The following is a 21580-nucleotide window of genomic DNA, read 5'->3' as shown; positions in this document are numbered from 1 at the left end:
AACAACGTCTGTACTGCATGTGGGACTCGTACATAAAGTTCTTGACCCAGAGTGAGTTTATCGGCTTCAGCTTCCAGCAGGGCGGCTGCAGCTACGGCTCTTAGACAAGGTGGAAGTCCGCTGGCCACTGCATCCAGTTGTTTAGACATATAGGCAACAGGTCTTTGCCATGATCCCAAGTACTGTGTCAATACTCCCACAGCCATTCTTCTTTGCTCGTGTACATATAAGTAGAATGGTCGTGTGTGATCAGGTAGACCTAATGCTGGGGCACTCATCAAAGCCTTCACATCTTCAAATGCCGTTTGCTGTTCTTGAGTTCATAAGAAGGGGTCGTGTTCTGTACCCTTGATAGCTGCATACAGAGGTTTTGCCAATATCGCGTAACTGGGAATCCATATCCTACAGAAGCCTGCTGCCCCCAAGAACTCTCGCACTTGTCTTCTATTCTTGGGTGTTGGTATTTGGCACACAGCTTCTTTTCTCTCTGGCCCCATTATCCTTTGACCTTCAGAGATATGGAATCCCAGATATTTGACAGTTGGCAGACACAACTGAGCCTTCTTCCTAGACACCTTGTATCCTGCCTTCCAGAGAATGTGTAGTAGATCGTGCGTTGCTTGCTGACATATTTCCCTTGTGACTGCGGCTATCAACAAGTCATCTACATATTGTAACAATACACAGTCCATCTCCTGGGATGGACTTGAAATCCAGTAGATCTTGACTTAGAGCTGAACCAAATAGGGTCGGTGAGTTTTTAAACCCTTGGGGCAGTCTTGTCCAAGTCATCTGGCGTTTTGAGCCCGTTACAGCGTTTTCCCATTGGAAAGCGAAGATACATTGGCTTTCTGTGGCAATTCGGAGGCAAAAGAAGGCATCTTTGAGGTCTAAGACTGTAAAATATGTAGCCCCGCCCGGAATTAAAGCAAGCAGGTTATACGGATTGGGCACAACTGGATGTATACTAACAACCGCATCATTGACTGCTCTCAAGTCCTGCACAGGTCGATACTCATCTGTACCGGGCTTTTGAACAGGCAGCAATGGGGTGTTCCAGGGGGAAGTACAGAATTTTAGGATACCATACCGTATGAACTTATCCAGATAAGATTGAATGTTCTTCTTAGCCTTCTGTGGAATGTGATATTGCCGTAGGCTCACTGGATAAACCCCAAGTTTTAGTTCGATTTTAATAGGTGGAATATTGCGGGCCAGTCCTGGTGGGTTGTTCTCTGCCCAAACTCCTGGTATGTTGAATAAGGATTCATCACTCCTAGGGTTTTGGCTAGTCAACGCTGTATAAAGTCGCCACTCTTCTTCCTTTGGTATGGATAATGTCATAATACCTGAAGGTCCATTAAACTTTAAGGATGTTGTTCCGTTTGGTAGGAACGTAATCTGTGCTTGTAATTTGGACAGCAAATCACGTCCCAGCAATTGGACTGGACATTCAGGCATGTAAAGGAATTGATGTTTTACCACGTGGCCTCCCAATGTACAGAGTCGACTTTTAAGAACCGGTTTTGCAGAACTTCTTCCAGTTGCTCCTATTACGGTAATAGTTCTTCCAGATGGAGGAGCAACCAGGTTAGTCACCACCGAATGTTCAGCACCAGTGTCGATCATGAATGCACTCCTTTTTCCCCCTATTGATACATCGACCATAGGCTCCGCTCGACCAAGGGGGATGGAGCCCGGTCGGTATCAATAGTCCTCCATGACCGTGTCAGCCAATCCTACAAAGTCCCTACCTTCTCTATTGCGGGACCTTTGCGCTGCGGGATAGTACCTGTCTTCTCTTACACTTACTCTGTTACCACTATTACTCCCTCCGGGACCTCCTCTACCTCTCGCTCTGCCTCTAAAGTTTCCATAACCTGCCCTGGGTGGGTCTCTCTCGTACTGCTCTCTTTTCGGACACTCGCTTCTCCAATGCCCTTCCTCTCTGCAATACGCGCACTGATTCCTACTCAGGGGCTCCCTATTCCACCTACTATCGCCTCTATCTGGGCCCCGTCTATCTACGCCTGCGATCGCTACCGCTAGCATATCCGCCTTTTTACGCATCTTGCGCTCTTCCTCTTTCTTACTTTCTGATTCCCTATTCATATATACCTTATTTGCTACCTCCATTAGTTGGGTGATGGACATTCCTGCAAACCCTTCTAACTTCTGTAGCTTGCGCTTAATATCCCCGTAGGCTTGGCTGACAAAGGCAGAGTTTACCATTCGGGAATTCTCGGTGTCTTCCGGATTAAAGGGGGTATACAGGCGGTATGCCTCCAATAATCGGTCATAAAAGACACTGGGCGCTTCATCACTTTTCTGAATCACCTCAACTGTCTTCGACATATTTATGGCTTTCTTCCCTCCAGCTCTCATGCCAGCAATTATAGCGTCTCTATAGGCTTTTAGTTGGACCATATCTGCGTCATTAACATTCCATTCGGGATCGGTATTAGGATAATGTGTTGCGGCCCATGCTGCTGGATTTGCTTGGTTTAAAGTACGAGCTTCTTCCTCTAGCGCTTTAATGGCCGCTTGATTAATCCTAGTCCTCTCCTCATTATTAAACAATGTCATTAATAATTGCTGGCAATCAGCCCAAGTCGGGTTATGCGTCTGGACTATCGAGGTGAACAGATCGGTCATGGCTTGTGGTTTCTCAGTATACGAGGAATTGTGGGTCTTCCAATTCAAGAGATCGATAGTCGTGAACGGGACATATACGAAGACTGGGTCAGCATACACCATTTGACCTAAAGCATCAAGATAGGCTGACCCAGGATTCAAATGAAGAGGCATCTGGTAACGTTTGGGTTTTTGGGTACCGGTCAGTTGTCGGGTTTGTATAGGGCTACGTGGAGGGGCGTCGGTTATGGGTTCCGGTCGGGGAGTAGTAAGACGTGCGGATAGGGAAGCTTTATCATGGGGAAGGCCGGTGAATAAAATATTCTGAGCCGGGCTAGAGGAAGCCTGATCGGAATCTTGAAATGGCGCCAAATCGGAATAGATGGACTTAACGGGGGCTGGTGTCGGAAGGGAAGGTTTAGCATGGCGGGGTGTGGATTCTGAACTAGAGGAGGAAGCAGATGGGGACAACGGACGAGTGGGTGTGGAACTTCCTGTACTTGTGTCACCTCCTCCTACAGGGAAGTAAGGGGGCGGCATAGGGATCTCGGACTCAGGGGGCGTGTCCAAAATGGGCTTAACCGTGGTCCTAGTGGACAAACAAGTCCTAGCCACCATGAGGCGACATTGCTCCTCGTGGCATATCCGGATCCATCTTGGCGAGTCGTTTACGGCCTGCCTCCAACAATCAATGTATGGAAACTGTCCGTAAAGTTCAGGCCTACCTGATACAGCCACGTGTACACGCTGTACCAGATTTGGATCCAAACTGCCACGTGGCGGCCATGCCGCAACCAAAGTAGGCCACTCCCTAGTGCACAAAGTGACCAAACGTGCAGGAGACATTTTAACCCCAAAATCACATTTTGTAAATCCCTTTTTAAAATTCTTCACCATACAACCTAAGGGATCCAAAATCGTCGACTCCGACGCGCCCATACTTATCAATGGAGCGTCGTTGACAACGAATGCTATACACACGCTCTATTCAACAGTCACACCCGTTTTTTCGGCAATAGCACCACGTGGTACAGTTACCAAGTGAAACGTACACAATAATACAATGAACACTCAGGGAATTCCCGTGCACACACAGCTGTTACACCAGTCACTAAGTAATCGATATTATGCCCTTTGGCGAAACTATACAGTCACCCACGCTATAATTCTCTATATATGAATTACCCGTCTATAACACACCCCAGTAACATCGTCTTTTACAAATAGTAGTTACAGTACGGTTAGCATAGGTCAAAGTACAATTTAAGGTCACAATACAATTATTAGTGGTTATGGTGTTAGACATGCAATAGACGACAATGATTAGTACTTATATACAATGTCAGTAAATATACAGGGTTATGGTACCGTGCACTATAATACAGCAACACACTATTAACACTCTCGCTAGACTGCTGAGCTCCTGCTATCTAACAAGATATACACTTTACTAACAATCTTTAACACATATACAATCCCAACTAAACTATTGGCCAGTACCTTGATGGACTACCTAAAACTATCTACATCCGTTTTGGTTAGCCACACTGCCCAAGCACCACATATAGCGAACTAGAGGGCGGAATTTACAACAGAACCCTTTTAGTCTTTCTACTCTATCAATAGTCTAGTGGGTTCCAAATTTACACGCCTTCCCACTTAGCCAAGATAGGTTGAGAGCTAGCGGACCGAATTTACACAGACGCCGCTTAGTCTCCCGGTCCCTCCGACCTAGCGAACAAATTGTACACCCTAGAACGCTAGTCTAGACAAGACACCGGTGTCCGGCTAGGGCTATTTACACAGAACCCCGCCTGACTCCAAACCAAATCAAACGGTCTTACTAAAGAGCGTTCGATTGAGCGGTGCGCCTTCGCTCCTTCCCTCCGACAGAGGGGGCAGATTCCATACACAGATTTAACCCCTTATGGGCCTACCGCACAATCGGTATACCCCTAGTGGGTCCGCCGTCTAAAACAGCGGTCGTCTTACCTCCTCGTTCCTGAACCTGAGTTCACACTCATCGACGGGGACACCCCAGCACTTACTACGTAGAGGCCGATGATCTCCTGGACAACAGACCAGTGGCGCCGAGACGAAGGGAGGTCCACGCAGAAGTTCAGGGGTGCAGCCGTAGAGAACGTGGGCAAAGATAGACCGTCTCACGCCTCTGCTTCTCAGCTACCGTTGAACGATGAGCTTCCCGGCCAATGCACCAAATGATACCGGAGAAACTGACGGAAGCCAAGCACAGAGAGATGGACACAGGTTTCTTCAGGAAGGAAGAGATTCTTTATTCGGTTCACCGATCGGGACTCAGAGGGACTAATGTCACCAAAATACAACAAGTTCTGAGCCCCGGACAATAGTGCAGGCTCCTTATATAGGCACATAACTCCTCCCATCTTAAGCTCCACCCGCACATTCTCTTGACCAATCAATACAAATAAGAATTAACTTCCTGCTTGACCGCATGGCCTGTCCAGCACAATGGAGGAGGGGAATACTACATCCTGTATTCTCGCACATGCTCCGTACACTACTGATCGTATCTTGCCACGTGCAACTAACTGATCGATACGTCAGCATATGCACGTACATATGCCACGTGGTAATCTCGGCCTACTAAATTTATTTTTACCGAGATTCCACCACAACATCTCATTCCATGAACATTTTGCATGAATTCTCATCTATAAAACAACTCGTAGTTAAAGGACCACTCCACACCCATACAGCTCTTCTGCTTTATATAATTTTAATGGTATTATTGTAACTTAATTAAGAAACCACAATGTTCTCTTCCTCCTTCAAATAGCTCCACTGAGCATGCTTACCTTCTACCAAGAGTCACTGAGCACATGCGCACCCCCGAGTGTCCACAGGAATCCAAAATAATCTGGTTCTCCCTAGCTGTTCCTTCATCCCTTGGCTCCCCCAGCTTCTCAATAAGAAGCCTCTGGTCATTTCCCCACAAACAGAAAATAACCATAAAATAATTTCTAGCCCAATATTGTATTTAATTGATCTTCTATATTTAATGGCATATGAACTTGCTGTCTGTATCATTATAGTAAAAGAAATTAGTTTAATAGTTTAAATAAATAATTAAATAAATACTATGCCTTGGTCTATCTATGGTCTATGAGCCTAGAGGACCATATCAGTCCGGAATTGCCAACCTGTCTTAATTTGTTTTACATATAAAACATTAAAGGGACTCTAGACCACTTTGTCTCAATGAAGTGGTCTGGGTGCCATGTCCCTTTACTTTTACCCGGCAACTGAAAGTGTGGCCTTCTGCAGGAACATTGCAGAGCTAACCTGCCTCTAGTGGCTGCTTGGAAGGCAGCCACTAGATGCGCTTCTGCCACAATAGCTGATTTAAATTCTGCTCTTCAATACGATTTGTCTCATAGAGACAATTTGATTGGAGCAGCAAGGCCTTTTGTTACGTATGCACACTAGGTCTCCCAAAGTTTCTGCTTCTTTACACTGATGATGTCAGCCAAAGAGACGGCGTAACAGGACCGAGAATGGCAAATTAACAAGCATTGTTATGCAGGTAGTAAATATAGCTATTGCTACCAAGTAATGGCTCTATACAGACTCCACAACCAAATCCATCTATTTAGTAGAAAGCGTCAATAGAACAGGAGAGCAAACAAAACATTTAACAATAAACAATTATACACACTATGCATCTATAGTGGGCACAAGAGACCTTAAGTAAATCATAGGGATCGACCAATACTGATTTTTTTTTTTTGATACTGATAATCTTTGAACTTTCAGGCCGATAGCAGATAACTTACCGATACCGATATTCTGTACATTTACCATTCAAAAAAAAAACGAAACTATTTCTACACAAATCTACTGTTAACTGAACATGTTTATTATTTATTTATTTTTTTGCAAATCTTTTTTTTTTTTTATTGCACAAAATATACATGCCAGTCAGAATTTTTTATGTTTTAAAGAATATATGTGTGTAGTGGATGCAGTGAGAGTATATGATTAGTGGATGCAGAGTGTGTGTGTGTGTGTATAGTGGATGCAGAGTGTGTGTGTGTGTATAGTGAATGCAGAGTGTGTGTATATAGTGAATGCAGTGTTTGTGCAGTGAGTGTTTGTGTAGGTATGTAAGTGTGTAAAATGGGGGGGGAGGCATTTTATTGAAATTTATTTTATTTATTTTTTTACTTTGTTTTAGTCCCCCCTCCCTGCTTCTTACGTGGCCAGGAAGGGGGGATATGGCATTCCATGGGGGGCCCAGCAAACTCTTACTTGCCTGTGTGCCACGCGGAGCGTTGCCATGGTAACCTGTGGCAACGCTCTGACGGCTGCGGGACTCACGAGAGTTAGACAGGGGAGCTGAAGGGAGCTGCTGGGTAGATAAGTAAGAGTGTGCTGGGCCCCCAAGGGGCGCCACAGGACCCCCAGGTCCCTGATGACTGCCCTGGTCTGCAATATCGGTATATTTATTGGCCAATACCGATATTGCTGAAAATACAGAATATCGGCCGATAACATCGACCAGACCGATAATTGGTTGATCCCTAGTAAATCAGTCAGTTCCATAACTCCCAACAGCAAACCCAGTCACACATTATCCCAACGCAGGTTGTAGCAATTCTGGGGAAAATCGAGGCCAGAAAGAAGACCAGAGTTTTTATAGTCCCAGAGATGGTGACTGTCACCACAGTGACCAATGACATACACTGTATATCAATGATTAGACGTGTATTTACAGGACCACTTGAAACCATGCCACATTTTATCTGAATACATGTGATCTCTTCAGATTGTAAGCTGCCAAACCATCATTCATAGCCATTTCTGTAACACTGCTGCATATGCATACAGTATATAGGGTGAGTCCAGCTAGGGGAGATGAGAATAAACCCTAGTGCAACACTGTGGAGCCAAAATAGGATAATGTATATGTGCCAATGGGTCACTCATACTTTGTAGTAAAAAAAAATTAGCATTCAGGAATCTTTAGAGATCTTTAGATGTGTCATTGTGGGTTTCTGTTACATGAAAGATAAAGTGCAACTCAAATAAGGTATCTGAAGATCAAATATATAGTACAAAATGTATTTATTTACGCAGAAGTAAAAAACATATGTAATATTTTGTTTTGAGCTCTCTCATCATTACATTTTTTTTTTGTAGTCCATTATATAATGGTGAGCGGATGTTAGGTGACGCCCAATGTTGTACATGTTATTTTCTGCAAATTTGTATATGTCTGTGTTCAAGTGTAACTCTATGATCTCTTTTGGTTCTGTGCCTAATTTTAAATAAATTGAACTTTGAACCTTGTATTCCTTGGCACCTGATATAATATTCATATTTACTGTTTTTTTATTTTTATTTTTTTATTTTAACAGAAAAAGCATATTCTAATTTGCCAAAAAGCATCTACAAAAAAACGAAGAACATTTGACTCAAGTCGGCAGAGAGCAGAAGGCACAGATATAACTACAGTAAAGCCAGTGAAGAAACGGGTAAGTAAATTTGTATGGCACGTTAATCCTAACAATGGAAATGATTCTGCATAATTTTGTTGAGGTTATGTTGCACATTTTCAACGTGTTGGCTGAAATCTTGTTTTGAAGAGGTCACTGATGTGTACTTTGCAGGTGCAAATAAAAAAAACCATAGAAATAAACCCTGTCCTCAGACTCCCTTTACTCTTGGGCAGCTGCGTTTGTTATGGGGGGGGAAAAAACAAGGACTTATTTTCAGAACCAAAATTATTTAATGTCTATTAGGGGACTTTTTCGAAAATAATGGTATGCTCTCTATCAGGGGTGCTCAAAAGGTAGATCTACAGATGTTTTAAAACTACAACTTCCATGATGCTTTGTAATTCTAAAAGCATTCTAAAGGCAGGCATAAACAGAAAAACATTACAAAAATAATTTCTAGAAGTTCATTATAAAAGAAAAACAATAAAACGGTATCTACTAATAAATACACATACTAGTACCACTCAATACCTGCTGATTGGGAACAAAGAAAAAAAAAAGATTTAAAGAAAGAACAAATATAAACAATAAGAATAAGGTGAAAGAGAATAAAATCAGTAAAAAACCAAAACCAAATAGAATGGAGCTAATAAAACTAAAATAACACCAGCTGTAAAATAACTAACCAATGCATTTTATAACTTACTACTAATGTACTTGAGTTGAAAATCTTCATTATATGCTTTATCTACCAATGATTTGGGGTAATTTTTCTCCTAATTTTTTTTTTTTTATTATTAAAAGTAGGGACCTGCCAGGGGGATTGGGAATTTCCCTGGCATTGTACTTATATGGGGAGTAAAGATCAATACATGGCACAGGGAATAAGAAACTCACAGACCCCTTCAGCTAGAGCAAGAAGATAGCCCAGCATTTATTAAATCATGTCCTGTCCCACATTACATAATTTTTTGGGCAGTAGGTAGGCAGATGGTGTTTAATAACGATAAAATATCCCACTGCCATCTGTGGAGTAAAATCAAGCCATTGAACAGGCAACCACATTGTTAATGTGGAGTAAGTATTTTTAATATTTTATTGGTTACATCATCTGATACAATTTTGGTATGGGGGGGAGAGAGTGAAGTGACAGCGGTATCCTGCAAACATGGGGAGATTATTAATTCTGCTACTAATAATATATATTTGCAAATTAGATACAGGCTCTTCCAAATGTTAAAGGGACACTGTAGGCACTATAATAATTTCATCTCATTGAATTGGTTATAATGCCTGGAGTCCCCTGGCACTGTTACCACATTCAGTATAAAACTATTTCAGAGCAGTTTAACACTGAATTAATGAGGGTCCCCCCACCCCCCATATCCTTGTCCTCACTGGCAGTGTGCTACAAGTAAGCATGCCTCTGTACACTTTCTTGTAGCCATATCAATTAGTACCTGTGGTGGGCTGAAAGTGGTCAACGAACACTCAGTCATTCAAAGCTGCCCATTGTCCCTCAGGCTAATGCTTCCTCATTAGCTTAAGCAGCATAGAGGGATTGGTTGCTGGGGACACTTGTTTAGCAAGAATGGTTTAATGCTGAATGGAAGGACATTACCAGGGGACTCAAGACAGTGTAATCACTTCAATTAAGCCGTTATGGTGCATACAGTGTCCCTTTAAAAGCGGTTTATGGGGCACTGCTCAAACAAGCTTATGATCTATAGAGGTGTGTAACTTTTTCGTGCAGCCAGTAATTTATTCAAGACTTCAGTTCATTACTCCAGAGGTGGTATCCTGAAAACCCGTAGTATTGCCTATTTTCAAAGTACATATAATAATAATAAGCGTTTGGATTTATATACTGTACATTAAATTCTTCCAGATGTTCTTAGCAGATAACACATTTGCAGACTCAAGGTGATATCTTAATCTGCATCCGAATCGATGTTTTTGTTTCATTTTATTTTATCACTGTCACTACTGAAATTACATTTTGCAATTCGGATGCATTTTATGTATTTCAGAAATTCGCCTCAAGGGGCAAAATGGGGTTTTGCCTTTTTCTAACTTGCCTATTTTGGAACTAAGCAGAGTTAAGTGATCCATTCTTTACTCATTTGTTCTTCTTTTAGCCAGAACCTCCCAAAAAGCCATCCAACTGGAGGAGAAAACATGAGGAGTTTATTGCCACCATAAGAGCAGCTAGAGGAATTAATTTAAAGGATGGGGGAGAACTTCCACCCCCACCTCCACCTTCCTATGACCCTGGTATGTACCAATGCGTAAGTCTTCACTGGCATTTTGGTTTGTTTTACTGCAAGCTATATGAATTTGACCCAGTTGCCCAGTTTAATAGACATGGAAAAACTCAAGGGTTTGACTCCCTTTTGACTATTATATAAAAATAAATCCGAGCATATGGGCACTGTCCCCTGAGCCCCCTGTTAATGCGAAGGAACCAATGGAACACCCTCACTACCCATTCTCACGCACATTGTTCTGGCCAGTGACATAATTGTCCGACCATTCAATATTTGATGATTTCTTACTATTTTGTCCACTCATCAGCTTAGTGTCTCTAGTGATTGGATAGATTTTGTTATGTTAACATGAATATATGTTTTAGAAGTGTCAAAGCAGCAGCTACACCACTATGTTATCCTTTCATTTTACTTGCAGTGTAGCTATTTGGCTTAATAATTAATGAAGATTTAATTTATGCCCATAACTTTCCTATAAGTTGGAGACACCACCCACCCAGACCTACAGTGGTCCTATCCTGGAAGACAAGTCCTTCTTTTTGATTTTGGTTTATTATGTTTTTACTAGTCTACTTAGTCAGTACGTTTACAAAAAGTAATTGACAACCAACTGCTGCCAAGATATGGGGCTTTTTATTGAGACGAGGGGACTTCTCATTTCATACCACACTTCCTTTTGAAACAGAAGGAAACAAGACCCAACACACTACCACTTATTTTTTAATACTGTATTTTAGATAAGCCATTGCAGTGGCAGTATTCATAAAACCACTCGCTTGAAAGGTACCTCTTTTTCAAGTGATGTGTTGCATGAATACCAATATAATTTGGTGTCTGCCATGTCTTCGGGGATTAGTTTGCAGTTTCACTTGCATGTAGTTTAGGAAATATTTTCATCTTTTAACAGAATGATCACCTGTGGATTTCAAGGGAAATAGGGGCTCATTCTGTAGACAGTCCTTTGTCTCTTGTCTTGTGGTCTCTGGTTTTGGACAGTCATTTAAAGTGACACCATAGTCACCAGAACAACTGCAGCTTATTGTATTTGTTCTGGTGAGTATAATCATTCCCTTCAGGCTTTTTTGCAGTAAATACAGTCTTTTCAGAGAAAATGCAGTGTTTACACTACAGCTTAGTAATAACTCCACTGGCCACTCCTCATATGGCTGCTGGAGGTGCTTCCAGGGGCAGTGCTGCACAGTGTGCAGTACTTCCATTCAGTGTCTCCATCCTCTGCATGGAGACACTGAACTTTCCTTATAGAGATGCATTATTCAATACATCTCTATGAAGAGTTGCTGATTGGCCAGGACTGTGTTTGACTTGTGCTGACTCTGCCCCTGACCTGCCTTCTTGACAAGATCAGCCAGTCCAATGCTTTCCTATGAGAGAGCATTGTGATTGACTTTGATAAACACTTCTGATAATGTCAGGCAAGCAGTCAGCTCAGAGGCAGAGCCAGCAGCAGCAGCAGACTGAAATAAAGGTAAGATTTTTACTATATTTAGGAGGGCCAGGGGGGCTAGAAGGTGTTATTAACACTATAGGTCATGAATACGTGTTTGTGTTTCTGACCCTGTAGTTGTCCTTTAATACATACAGAGATATAAAATCCCTCAGTGGACAATGCTCCCCATAGCACACCAGGGGGGTCTTGTTCTTTTGGTAGCAACAACAGCTAATTATTTAACTTTGCTCAAAACCCTACATTCTTATGTAGGGTTTTGAACATTGTAGACAGAATTGTGAATGCTGTAGGAGTTGTGCATAGAAGCAGGGCTTGGTCTGTTTATGTACCATGTACCTGCTTATCATATTTAGTTGGCTCATGGCTCAGGCAACTTACTTTTTATATAGTTTTAATTTGTGTTACTGCCTTCCCAAGTGCACTGGAGACCTATTTTCACATTGGGAAGAATCTAATGAAGCTGAATTGCAGAATTGATGGTGCTATATTCTACATTTTAGTGGAAGAAAGTGCAACTGAGCTGTCTTCTACATAAACGTAATCCCTGTCAAAAAAGTTTAGGAACAACTGTTCTTGAACGCCCATACGAAAACCACAGGTCATATTCACTGGGTAATTTAAAAGACACATTGGATACCTCAAAGCCTTGGATAACCCACATCCCTCCCATGTATTACCATGGCATTGCTTGATCTGCCTTTAGGGAAAGCGATTTGAAAAAATTTATGTTTTGGAAATCTGTTTTCCTTTTATGGAACTGGCATCTGTTGTGTGTATTTTATATATATGATATGATATGATATTGTGTTTTGCAGTGGCTTTTTTACAGTTTGGGATCTTCGGAGACATGTCATGAGCGCGGCATGGATGTTATTGTAGCCAATTAAAGTCCTGATGTACCAGTTAAATAGTTCTGTTATTTAAAGGAACACTATAGTCACCTATATTACTTTGGCTAAATAAAGCAGTTTTAGTGTATAGATCATTCCCCTGCAATTTCACTGCTCAATTCACTGTCATGTAGGAGTTAAATCACTTTGTTTATGTTTATGCAGCCCTAGCCACACCTCCCCTGGCTATGATTGACAGAGCCTGCATTAAAAAAAACTGGGTTCACTTTCAAACAGATGTAATTTACCTTAAATAATTGTATCTCAATCTCTAAATTGAACTTTAATCACATACAGGAGGCTCTTGCAGGGTCTAGCAAGCTATTAACATAGCAGGGGATAAGAAAATCTTAATTAAACAGAACTTGCAATAAGAAAGCCTAAATAGGGCTCTCTTTACAGGAAGTGTTTATGGAAGGCTGTGCAAGTCACATGCAGGGAGGTGTGACTAGGGTTCATAAACAAAGGGATTTAACTCCTAAATGGCAGAGGATTGAGCAGTGAGGCTGCAGGGGCATGTTCTATACACCAAAACTGCTTCATTAAGCTAAAGTCGTTCAGGTGACTATAGTGTCCCTTTAAAATAAAGAAGAAAAAAAAACATTTTGTAATAAACATAGCAGTTTCTTATATAAACATGTTTTTATTTTTTTCTGTAAAAATAAATATTATGATTTGTGTTTTTAAGATTATATCCAGTGCCCATATTGTCAAAGGAGGTTTAGTGAAAACGCAGCAGATCGGCATATCGGCTTCTGCAAAGAACAGGCTGCACGGATTACAAATAAAGGGAAACTAGGAGCGGATACTAAAGTGAAAAGTCTTCCTCGTCCTCAGGTGATTATAAGTTTCAGCTACAGCAAATTGTAAACTGGGTTAGTATTTCTATTCTTAGTTAAAAATGCCACTCTATGCGCTGGCACAAGCTTTCAGTACTCTAGGGCACACTGCTTTCTGTTGTTTTGCAGTGGCTTACAACCAGTCTGATTTTTAAAATCAGTGGGATTAAAGGAGAATTTTACTCCCTGCTTTGCAAGCTCAAACCAGTGTAACTTGTGCACAGACTGCATATACAACTTTTCTGGACATCACTCTCCTCCCCTCTTTGGAGAGAGACCAAATTGGGATTTTATGAGCCAGGCCATAAATTTGCTGATAACTTATCAACATGATGATGAGCTCCTGGTCTACAATGAGTTTGCCAGCTGCAGGACTTGCCACTGCAACATTTTTAGCAACTTTAAAGATAAGTTTTTTTTTTTTTTAACTCCTACTGATCAGACTCCCTCTGTTCTCTCCCATCAGGATGTTGCAAGGTGAAGAGATCTTCCAAATGCACGTGTGACTCTTGTCAGACATGCCCAATGCACTTTTCTATATTTAAATGCTTTTTTTTTTTTTTTTTTTTTGCAGTTTGCAGAGTGAGGAATCTCTCTCATTAAAAGCTATTGAATGAGACTATTTTTTTTTTTTAATGGTGCATGTCCATTTAAGGCACCCAGTGACTAGCCTTCTAGTGTAATGTGATTTTGTTTTCACTTCTGCTTTATCTGTAGATATATGTCCACATTTAGGCAGTAGTGATGAACTTTGAGCATAAAATGTGCAGCAGTAGATGGTATAGGCTTTGGGTGCCAATATAGATACATTTAATTTAGAACGCGCAAAAATAATTTACAAACACTGGAAAGGCTTTACTTAACCTACTTAACCGCTCCCTGCACTGTAGACAATATAATAAATTATAGCTATTCTGATATTTAGAATGTAAATGGGCGCTCTTGTCTCCATCACCACTACAGCATATTGTAGTGAGAGTTTCAGCATATGCACTCTGTCCTATGCCATCAAATTTTATTGCATGACAGGAGGCTTCATATTTTGCTTAACTTTCTTTACTAAAACTCCATAGCAGCACAACTTTGACTAGAAACAGAAACAACCAATCAGAAAACAACAGAGGTAATAAGACTCCCTTCCTCTGATGACTCATCCTCTTTCGTTGCTGCTCCACATCAGCACAGGTCAGAGTGCCACTGCCTCCTTTCTCATGCCACTGCCTCCCCTCTCATAATATTGTAAAGCACTACAGAATCTGTTGGCGCTATATAAATGGCAATAATAATAATAATTGTGGGTTGCTGGGCCTTTTTTGTGTTTACTTTTGTCATTCATCTGCATATTCTAATATCTTTTGTTATATTTATACATATATTTAGTTATTAGATTCTATTTGGTTTAACTTGTAGTTTATTTCCTTTCAGTCATATTACTTTTTCCTTTTATGTATATATTTTTTCATATATTTTAGCTGTAGTTTAGCATTTTGTGTATTATATTGTTTTTTTTTTTTGAGGGGTGGGGGGGAGAAGAAGGGGGGGGTCCTCCTGCTTGGCACTTTGAGAGGCCTCACTTCTGGCCTCGTCCGAATTCCCGGGCTCTCGGGGACCGTGGAGCATGTCTCCAGCGCTCCCTCAGGTAGCCTGCAATCATCTTGGATCCCGTGCACTTGCACGAGTTAGCAACAGCCATTTTTTTATCCTGCTTCCTGTCAGATTTTTTGTTTATCTTACAGTTTGTCAGTTCATGATACTGATTTCTTGATTAGAGAGTGAGCCCCTCTCATAAACACAGCCCAGTATTGATATTTATACTGCTTTCTGTCCTTTTTATTGTTTTGTTACAGTTGATTACAGTACCTAATACTGCCTTACTTTGTTGGAGGGTGAGCCCCTCTCATAAACTCTGCCTCATATCAGCTGTGAAGTTGGAGCTCCTACATTACATTTATTTATGTGCTTCTGGGGTGAGCCCCCTGATTTATAAGTGTACCCTAGCTTATGTTATCTGCTACTATTACTGGAAAACTTTCTATACTAATATTACTGGGGGTGGGCCCCCCATCAAATTATTACATATCCTGGTACCTTACCTGGTATTGGCTATTTGATCTGGTTGTCACGGTTACAGCTCCTATGATTTGCCCGCTTTGACTGTGCCACTGTACCTCCCTACTGGATATACTCTTGGAGGTTTTATTATCCCTGGGTAAGCCCCAGTTATAACAGATATATATATTTTATAACCTGCACTGTATTTTGCAGACAATCACATAATTCTCCTAACACTCCTCCTGCTTCAGCCATTTAGGTACCACAATACTATTCTTTAAGCCATTATGGACAACCCTTCAGGCAGTTTCCCTCTTGGAGGATTTAGAAGATTCTGATGCTTCCAAAAAGCAGACATGCACAATCTTACAAGCACTACTGGAAAGGGGAAGACCCACAATCCCATGTCTGAATGTGCATGGCATCCGCTAAGCGCAAGAAAAGACTGGAATCTCTGGTCAGTACTATAATCCTTACCTTTATCAATTTTGGGATGAATGGCATGAGGAACGCTCAACCTCTGAGGATGAAGATAGATGGCAAGGTTCCAATGTGGTGGATCCTCCCTATGTTCACGAATCATTCACGGAAGCCTTCCATGATTTATCTTTTGCTCAACCACCTAATTCAGGTGCAGACGATGACATCTTCTTGGATTCCATGGGAGAAACCTCTCTTCGACCCACATTCCATTAGACACCCAAGGTCAACCGAATGGTGACTCATGATCATTTGGCCCAGTATTTACATTATTGGATTTGTAGATCCCTAGACCGGGAAGTACATAAAAGATTACGGGCAGAATGCCCTAGACCATCACTACCTGATAATGTCGCAATGACCCCAGAGTTCGACATCATGATCTCACATACTTCGCAAGATCGGGACGTGACCCTCGCAAGGGTATTGATCGCAGCCTGAGACTGGCTCAAGTCAAGCTATTCGATGTTCTTGAACCCCTCACAAAGATCCTGCTTCTAGCGGATGAAGCCCTTATGCAAAGCTGTTCTCTGGATCTGTATTTTATTAGAGACTGGGCTTTATGTTCTATATGCCTACTAGCCAACGCTAATGTGTCACTGTGCACTGAACGAAAGAAACGTGGTGTTCCTTCATATAGATGCCAAGCTTTCAGACTTTGAGTTAAAAGAACTGGGTCACTTGGCCAAGGGCCTATTTGTGACGAACTGAGCCTCGTCACGTGTTCTTGGAGGGGCCTGCTGGCCAGCCTCTAACCAAAAGACTATGGGCCCTTTAAAAAAAAAATAAAAAAAATAACTATATAAAGAAACTTGGTTCGTTGGATTTTATATTTGGTTCGGGAACCGAACAGCCGCACGAACCGGAGACCACACTGGAGCTTGTTACGCCTAATTGCTACTTTGTAGCAGTTTCCACCGCAGTGTTCTAAGTGTTCGTCTGGGTGACCGCAAATCCCATGGTACTGAAAACGGACACAGAAACTCCCGAACACCGATGGACTTCCAGCATCGCCTGCGTTCGGTTCTACAACACTTAGAAAGGCGCTGTTCGGTGGAAATGTTCCCACGAACAAGGGGATCAAGCTCTAGGGTAAGACTATTGACTCTGTTCAGTGGTTTGTTTGTTTTTAAACTACCGAACTAGACCGACCGCAAGCCCTGGTTCTCTGGAACTGTTTTGGGCATGGGACCATGCGGGCGGGCGGTCAAATTGTGACATCCAGGAAATTCCTGAAGCCCTGAACTGATCTGGGTGACTTTTTTTTTATATATGATTGTCACCCAGATCAGGGCTATCAGGGGATGTACCTTTTGTGGGGATTTTTTGTGGTTTCAGGTATTTGGGGGGGGCGGTTGTAAAAATTTGTTTTTTTAAACCTGGAGATAATTGAGTTTAATAAAGTGCTTGACTCAATTATTGACCTATTTTGTATGGAAGTGTCCTGGACCTGAGAGCCAATGTAATCGTGCATATGTTTTTACTGTAGTCTACTTTCAGGTCCAGGAGGGAGTGCCTCTTGCTTGAGGACCTGCATATAAGGCCAGTTGTGGCTGCCATTAAAGAGATTTGTTTTACCCTTCATGAAGTCTAGGCTCCTGTTTGGGGGATTGGAGAGCTATAATCACTCTGGAGATTGCTATAATCACTATACTCCCTTGGATCACAATCTGCTTTGCTCTCTGGACTAGGAGAGGTCTACCCACTGGAAGTTGGATCTTGGTCTTGTGTCCAGGGTGTGTGGAGGACAGCGAGACCCCAACCAAGCTGCGGTGGTTTGTGGGGTTTACGGTGGTAATGGTGTTCCAGTGCGGTGCTTATAGTGCTTGCAAGTACTAGGAAGCAGTGATTAATGGAGGTACCCGGTCGGTGTGCCAGGCGGTCCATCACACTATTCTTTGGAGAACCATTATTAAAGAGATTCACAAACCCGTGAACCTATATACAACATTTAATAAAGCCCCATCTTCAATGAGACTAGTGTTTCATCAGACCCTATTTCAGATTTTTGGCAGGGCTGAATGACATTTTGGCCTACTCATTTCTCTCCCTATACAGACAACATTCCCACCAAACCTGGTCTTGGCAGTGGACCACTAGGCACTTGTAGACCCCAAAATCCAGACCCTGTTCGACAAAGGAGCAATTAATGTCTCACTGGACACAGGGGGTTTCTACAGCTCCATCTTTCTTGTTTGAAAGAAGTGGGGCGAGTTCCGCACAATCTTAAACCTCTGTAATCTGTATACTTTTGTTCCATTTACCATTGTTTGTTGTGTTTCCTGTGGAACGGCCAACCCTGCCAGTTCAACCTGTCTACCCTTCGCCCTAAGTTCGGCCCCTTGGTGTTTCACCAAGCTGCTAAAACCAGTGACGACTCATCTTTGTTTAAAAAGTTTTCTGTTGTCTTATATATCTGGACAACTTATTACTCTTCTGCAACGATGCCCGTGGACTGAAATCTCAACCTCAATTTACGATCTCCTTGTTCGAATCTCTGGGCTTCGCAGTAAACCAAGGAAAGTTGACTATCACCCCGTGCCACATGGTGAAGTTCTTGGGATCAAGATAGACGCGTGAGAGCTTCGTCTACCACAGTCAAAAAATGTCCGCAATTACCATCTGGAGAGCCTATGGTGCGACCAGATTCCCCTCCGCACACTAGCCCGCATGGTTGATCTACTCTCAGATGATCCCACTCACTTCGGAGGTCAAGGGGGAACAGAAAGGCGATATTCAGTCCTGTCCCAGACTTTTGTCGTAGAATTAGACTGGAGCTACTTGCGCGACCACTTCAACTGGTGGTCCTTGGACGATTGGAGAAGCTGATTTCCACATCAATTGCCTAGAACTCATCGCAGGTTCTTTCGCAATCCCAAGTCTCCCCAATAATTTATCAGACTGTTGTATCTTGCTGAGAATGGAAAACCTATTGGCAATACAGTACATCTTACCAGGTACAGCAAATCTAACAGAGAATTGGTTTTCCCAGAGTTGGAGGAACACAAACGATTGGCGTCTCCATCGATTGATCTTCCGTCACATCTCGCAATTGAGGGGTCCATTTGTGATAAATCTATTTGCCTCCCGGATTAATTACCAGATGCCAAAGTTCTTGAGCTGGCTCCCGGATCGTGCGTACATTGTGGTGGATGCTTTTCCCCAGGACTGCTTGATGCAGGGAGCCTCTGCGTTTCCTCCATTCGCTATTATTTCCAGAGTCCGCCTTCACGTTCATTGCCAGCAAGTCACTCCGGTATTGTTGATACTGCTGTGACAGGGCCAGGCTTGGTTCCCGGACCTTCTGGTCTTGTTTTATCGAGACCCACTTCTCCTTCCATCAATACCGGACCCCCTCTCGAATTCGAGTGGCAATCTTCATCAAATGGTGACAGAAGACCATGTGCATTTGGTAGCTTGGACTCTTACCGGGGATCCTGGAATTTGCCTATTGCAGACAGCTAGAGTCCTTCTCTGGAACTCCTGGGACCGGCAACTAGGAGATGTTATCTTTCTGCCTGGTGTAGTTGGTGCCTGGAACGGCATAGTGAACCTTAATTGCCCCTGTTCCCTTATTCTTGAATTTTCTATCTTACTTCTTTGATCTATGGAAATCGTATCTTTCCATTAAAGTGATCCGTTCGGCTATATCAGCGGCACACGTCCTAGTTCAGGGTTCTTCTGTTGGACAGGACCCTTTGATTTGGAGTCTTCAAACTTTGCGTCCTCTGGCACCCAAATATTCACACCTTTTGGGGAGGTTGATCTTGTCCTGAGATTTCTCCTAGATTAGCCAGATTATAAAGAACATTCCCTTCATCAACTTCAGCGAAATTCACTCTTCTCTTGTCTTGTCGCTTTCGGTCTAGTCTCAGATGTTAGGGCACTCGATGTAGACGCTTTTACCTTTGATCCGGAGGGGGTTACTTCTTCCGTGTCTAGACTTACTAAATCGGATTCTTCTATGATTTTTTATCACCATTTTAGAGATTCTCCTAAACTTTATGTAGCTTAATAACTATCCAGCTACACAGAAGTCACCGCATCTCTCCGACCCTCTCATTCTGGTCAACTGTTAATCTCCTATGTTCAACCTCATGGTCCAGTTTCATGTACTACTTTGGCTCGTTCATTCAGATGTTTGCTATTTCTAGCAGGTTTTGAGTCTATCTTCGAAGCACACTCAGTCAGAGGAGCGGCGACTTTCGAGTCTTTAATGGCCGAGCCTCCCTGCAGGACATTCTCCGGTCAGCAGATTGGTCTTGTGCAGATACTATCCAACGTTCCTACTTTCATCCTACTAAACATGCCTTTTTTTGTGCTGCTCACTAAGCGTTAAAACAGCAAAATATGAAGCCTCCTGTCATGTAATAATATTGTAGATTATGCTAGCTTTAGTGTACATATAATCTTAATTTTATTAAGGACAGGAGGCAAATATTTTCCCCTCCCATTTTCTCCCTACCCAGGTTTTTATAGTTGGATTTTGGAAGTGGTAGGTATGTATTCTATACAATATCTAATCTTATAGTATCTTACTATTATATTTTATTGGTCATCTGATGTGTCTGTGATTTATTCTATAACATTATATTCATGGAATATACATGTACGACTTCCATGTTGTTTTTCAAGTCCATTTCTTCTTTAAATCCTTGTTTTTCGACTGTTCTCTTGTTTCAGTTTAAAGTTCCTCATAGATGTCGTACCTAAGGCCTTATCCTGTTGCCGATGGAAATTTGCTAGATTTTCCTGTTGATTCACCCAGTTTTGTTTGGTCATCTGTTCTTGTTCAATTATTTTGCAGCATGAAAGAGGATGAGTCATCAGAGGGAGGGAGTCTTATTACCTCTGTTGTTTTCTGATTGGTTGTTTCTGTTACTATTCAAACTTATGCTGCTATGGAGTTTTAGTAAAGAAAGTTAAGCAAAATATTCACCTCCTGTCCTTTATAAAATTAAGATTATATGTACACTAAAGCTAGCATAATCTACAATGTGGATGCGATTGACATTGCTAACTCAAAAGCTACACCTCCACATTGACAAAACAATGTGCATGGTGCCAGGCCAGAGATGAAAACCATATTATTACAAAGACAACAAAACAATGTCTAATACAACATAAAACATGGATTTCATTTTAAATCAAACAGTGAAAAAACAAGATTTTGGTTTTGTAAAGCCGCTTCTCAGATTTGCCATTAATGTGTCATTGTGTATAACCCCAAAACTTTACATGTAATGTCTGTGTGCATAACTCTTTGTGTAGTCTTTTTTTTCTCTGTCTAATTACATTTTGTTTCAGATATGCAGTGTGTTTTAGGCTTATCAGACATCAGTAGGAACAGAGGATATATGAAAACCTAGAACCCAATAGTGACATGACATTATTTATGCTAAAGCGCTGTATAATATTCAAAGTCTAACTCTGGACCCATTCTTAGCCACCCAAGACTAAATGAAACCCA

General features: G+C 41.9%; 1 protein-coding gene across 1 annotated transcript in view; it reads left to right on the top strand.

Annotated features, from left to right (window-relative positions):
* ZC2HC1A (zinc finger C2HC-type containing 1A) overlaps positions 1-21580 on the top strand; it is a 75207-nt gene that overhangs the window by 18493 nt on the left and 35134 nt on the right. Inside the window, exons 3-5 of the mRNA XM_063450366.1 lie at positions 8034-8150; positions 10253-10388; positions 13428-13576. Coding sequence (XP_063306436.1) covers positions 8034-8150; positions 10253-10388; positions 13428-13576 — 402 coding nt within the window. The remainder of the gene's footprint in view (positions 1-8033; positions 8151-10252; positions 10389-13427; positions 13577-21580) is intronic.

The sequence above is a fragment of the Pelobates fuscus genome, chromosome 4 (genome assembly GCF_036172605.1).
Source record: "Pelobates fuscus isolate aPelFus1 chromosome 4, aPelFus1.pri, whole genome shotgun sequence".
NCBI lineage: Eukaryota > Metazoa > Chordata > Amphibia > Anura > Pelobatidae > Pelobates > Pelobates fuscus.
Note: the sequence above shows the minus strand (reverse complement) of the source record. Positions and strands in the feature narration are given on the sequence as shown.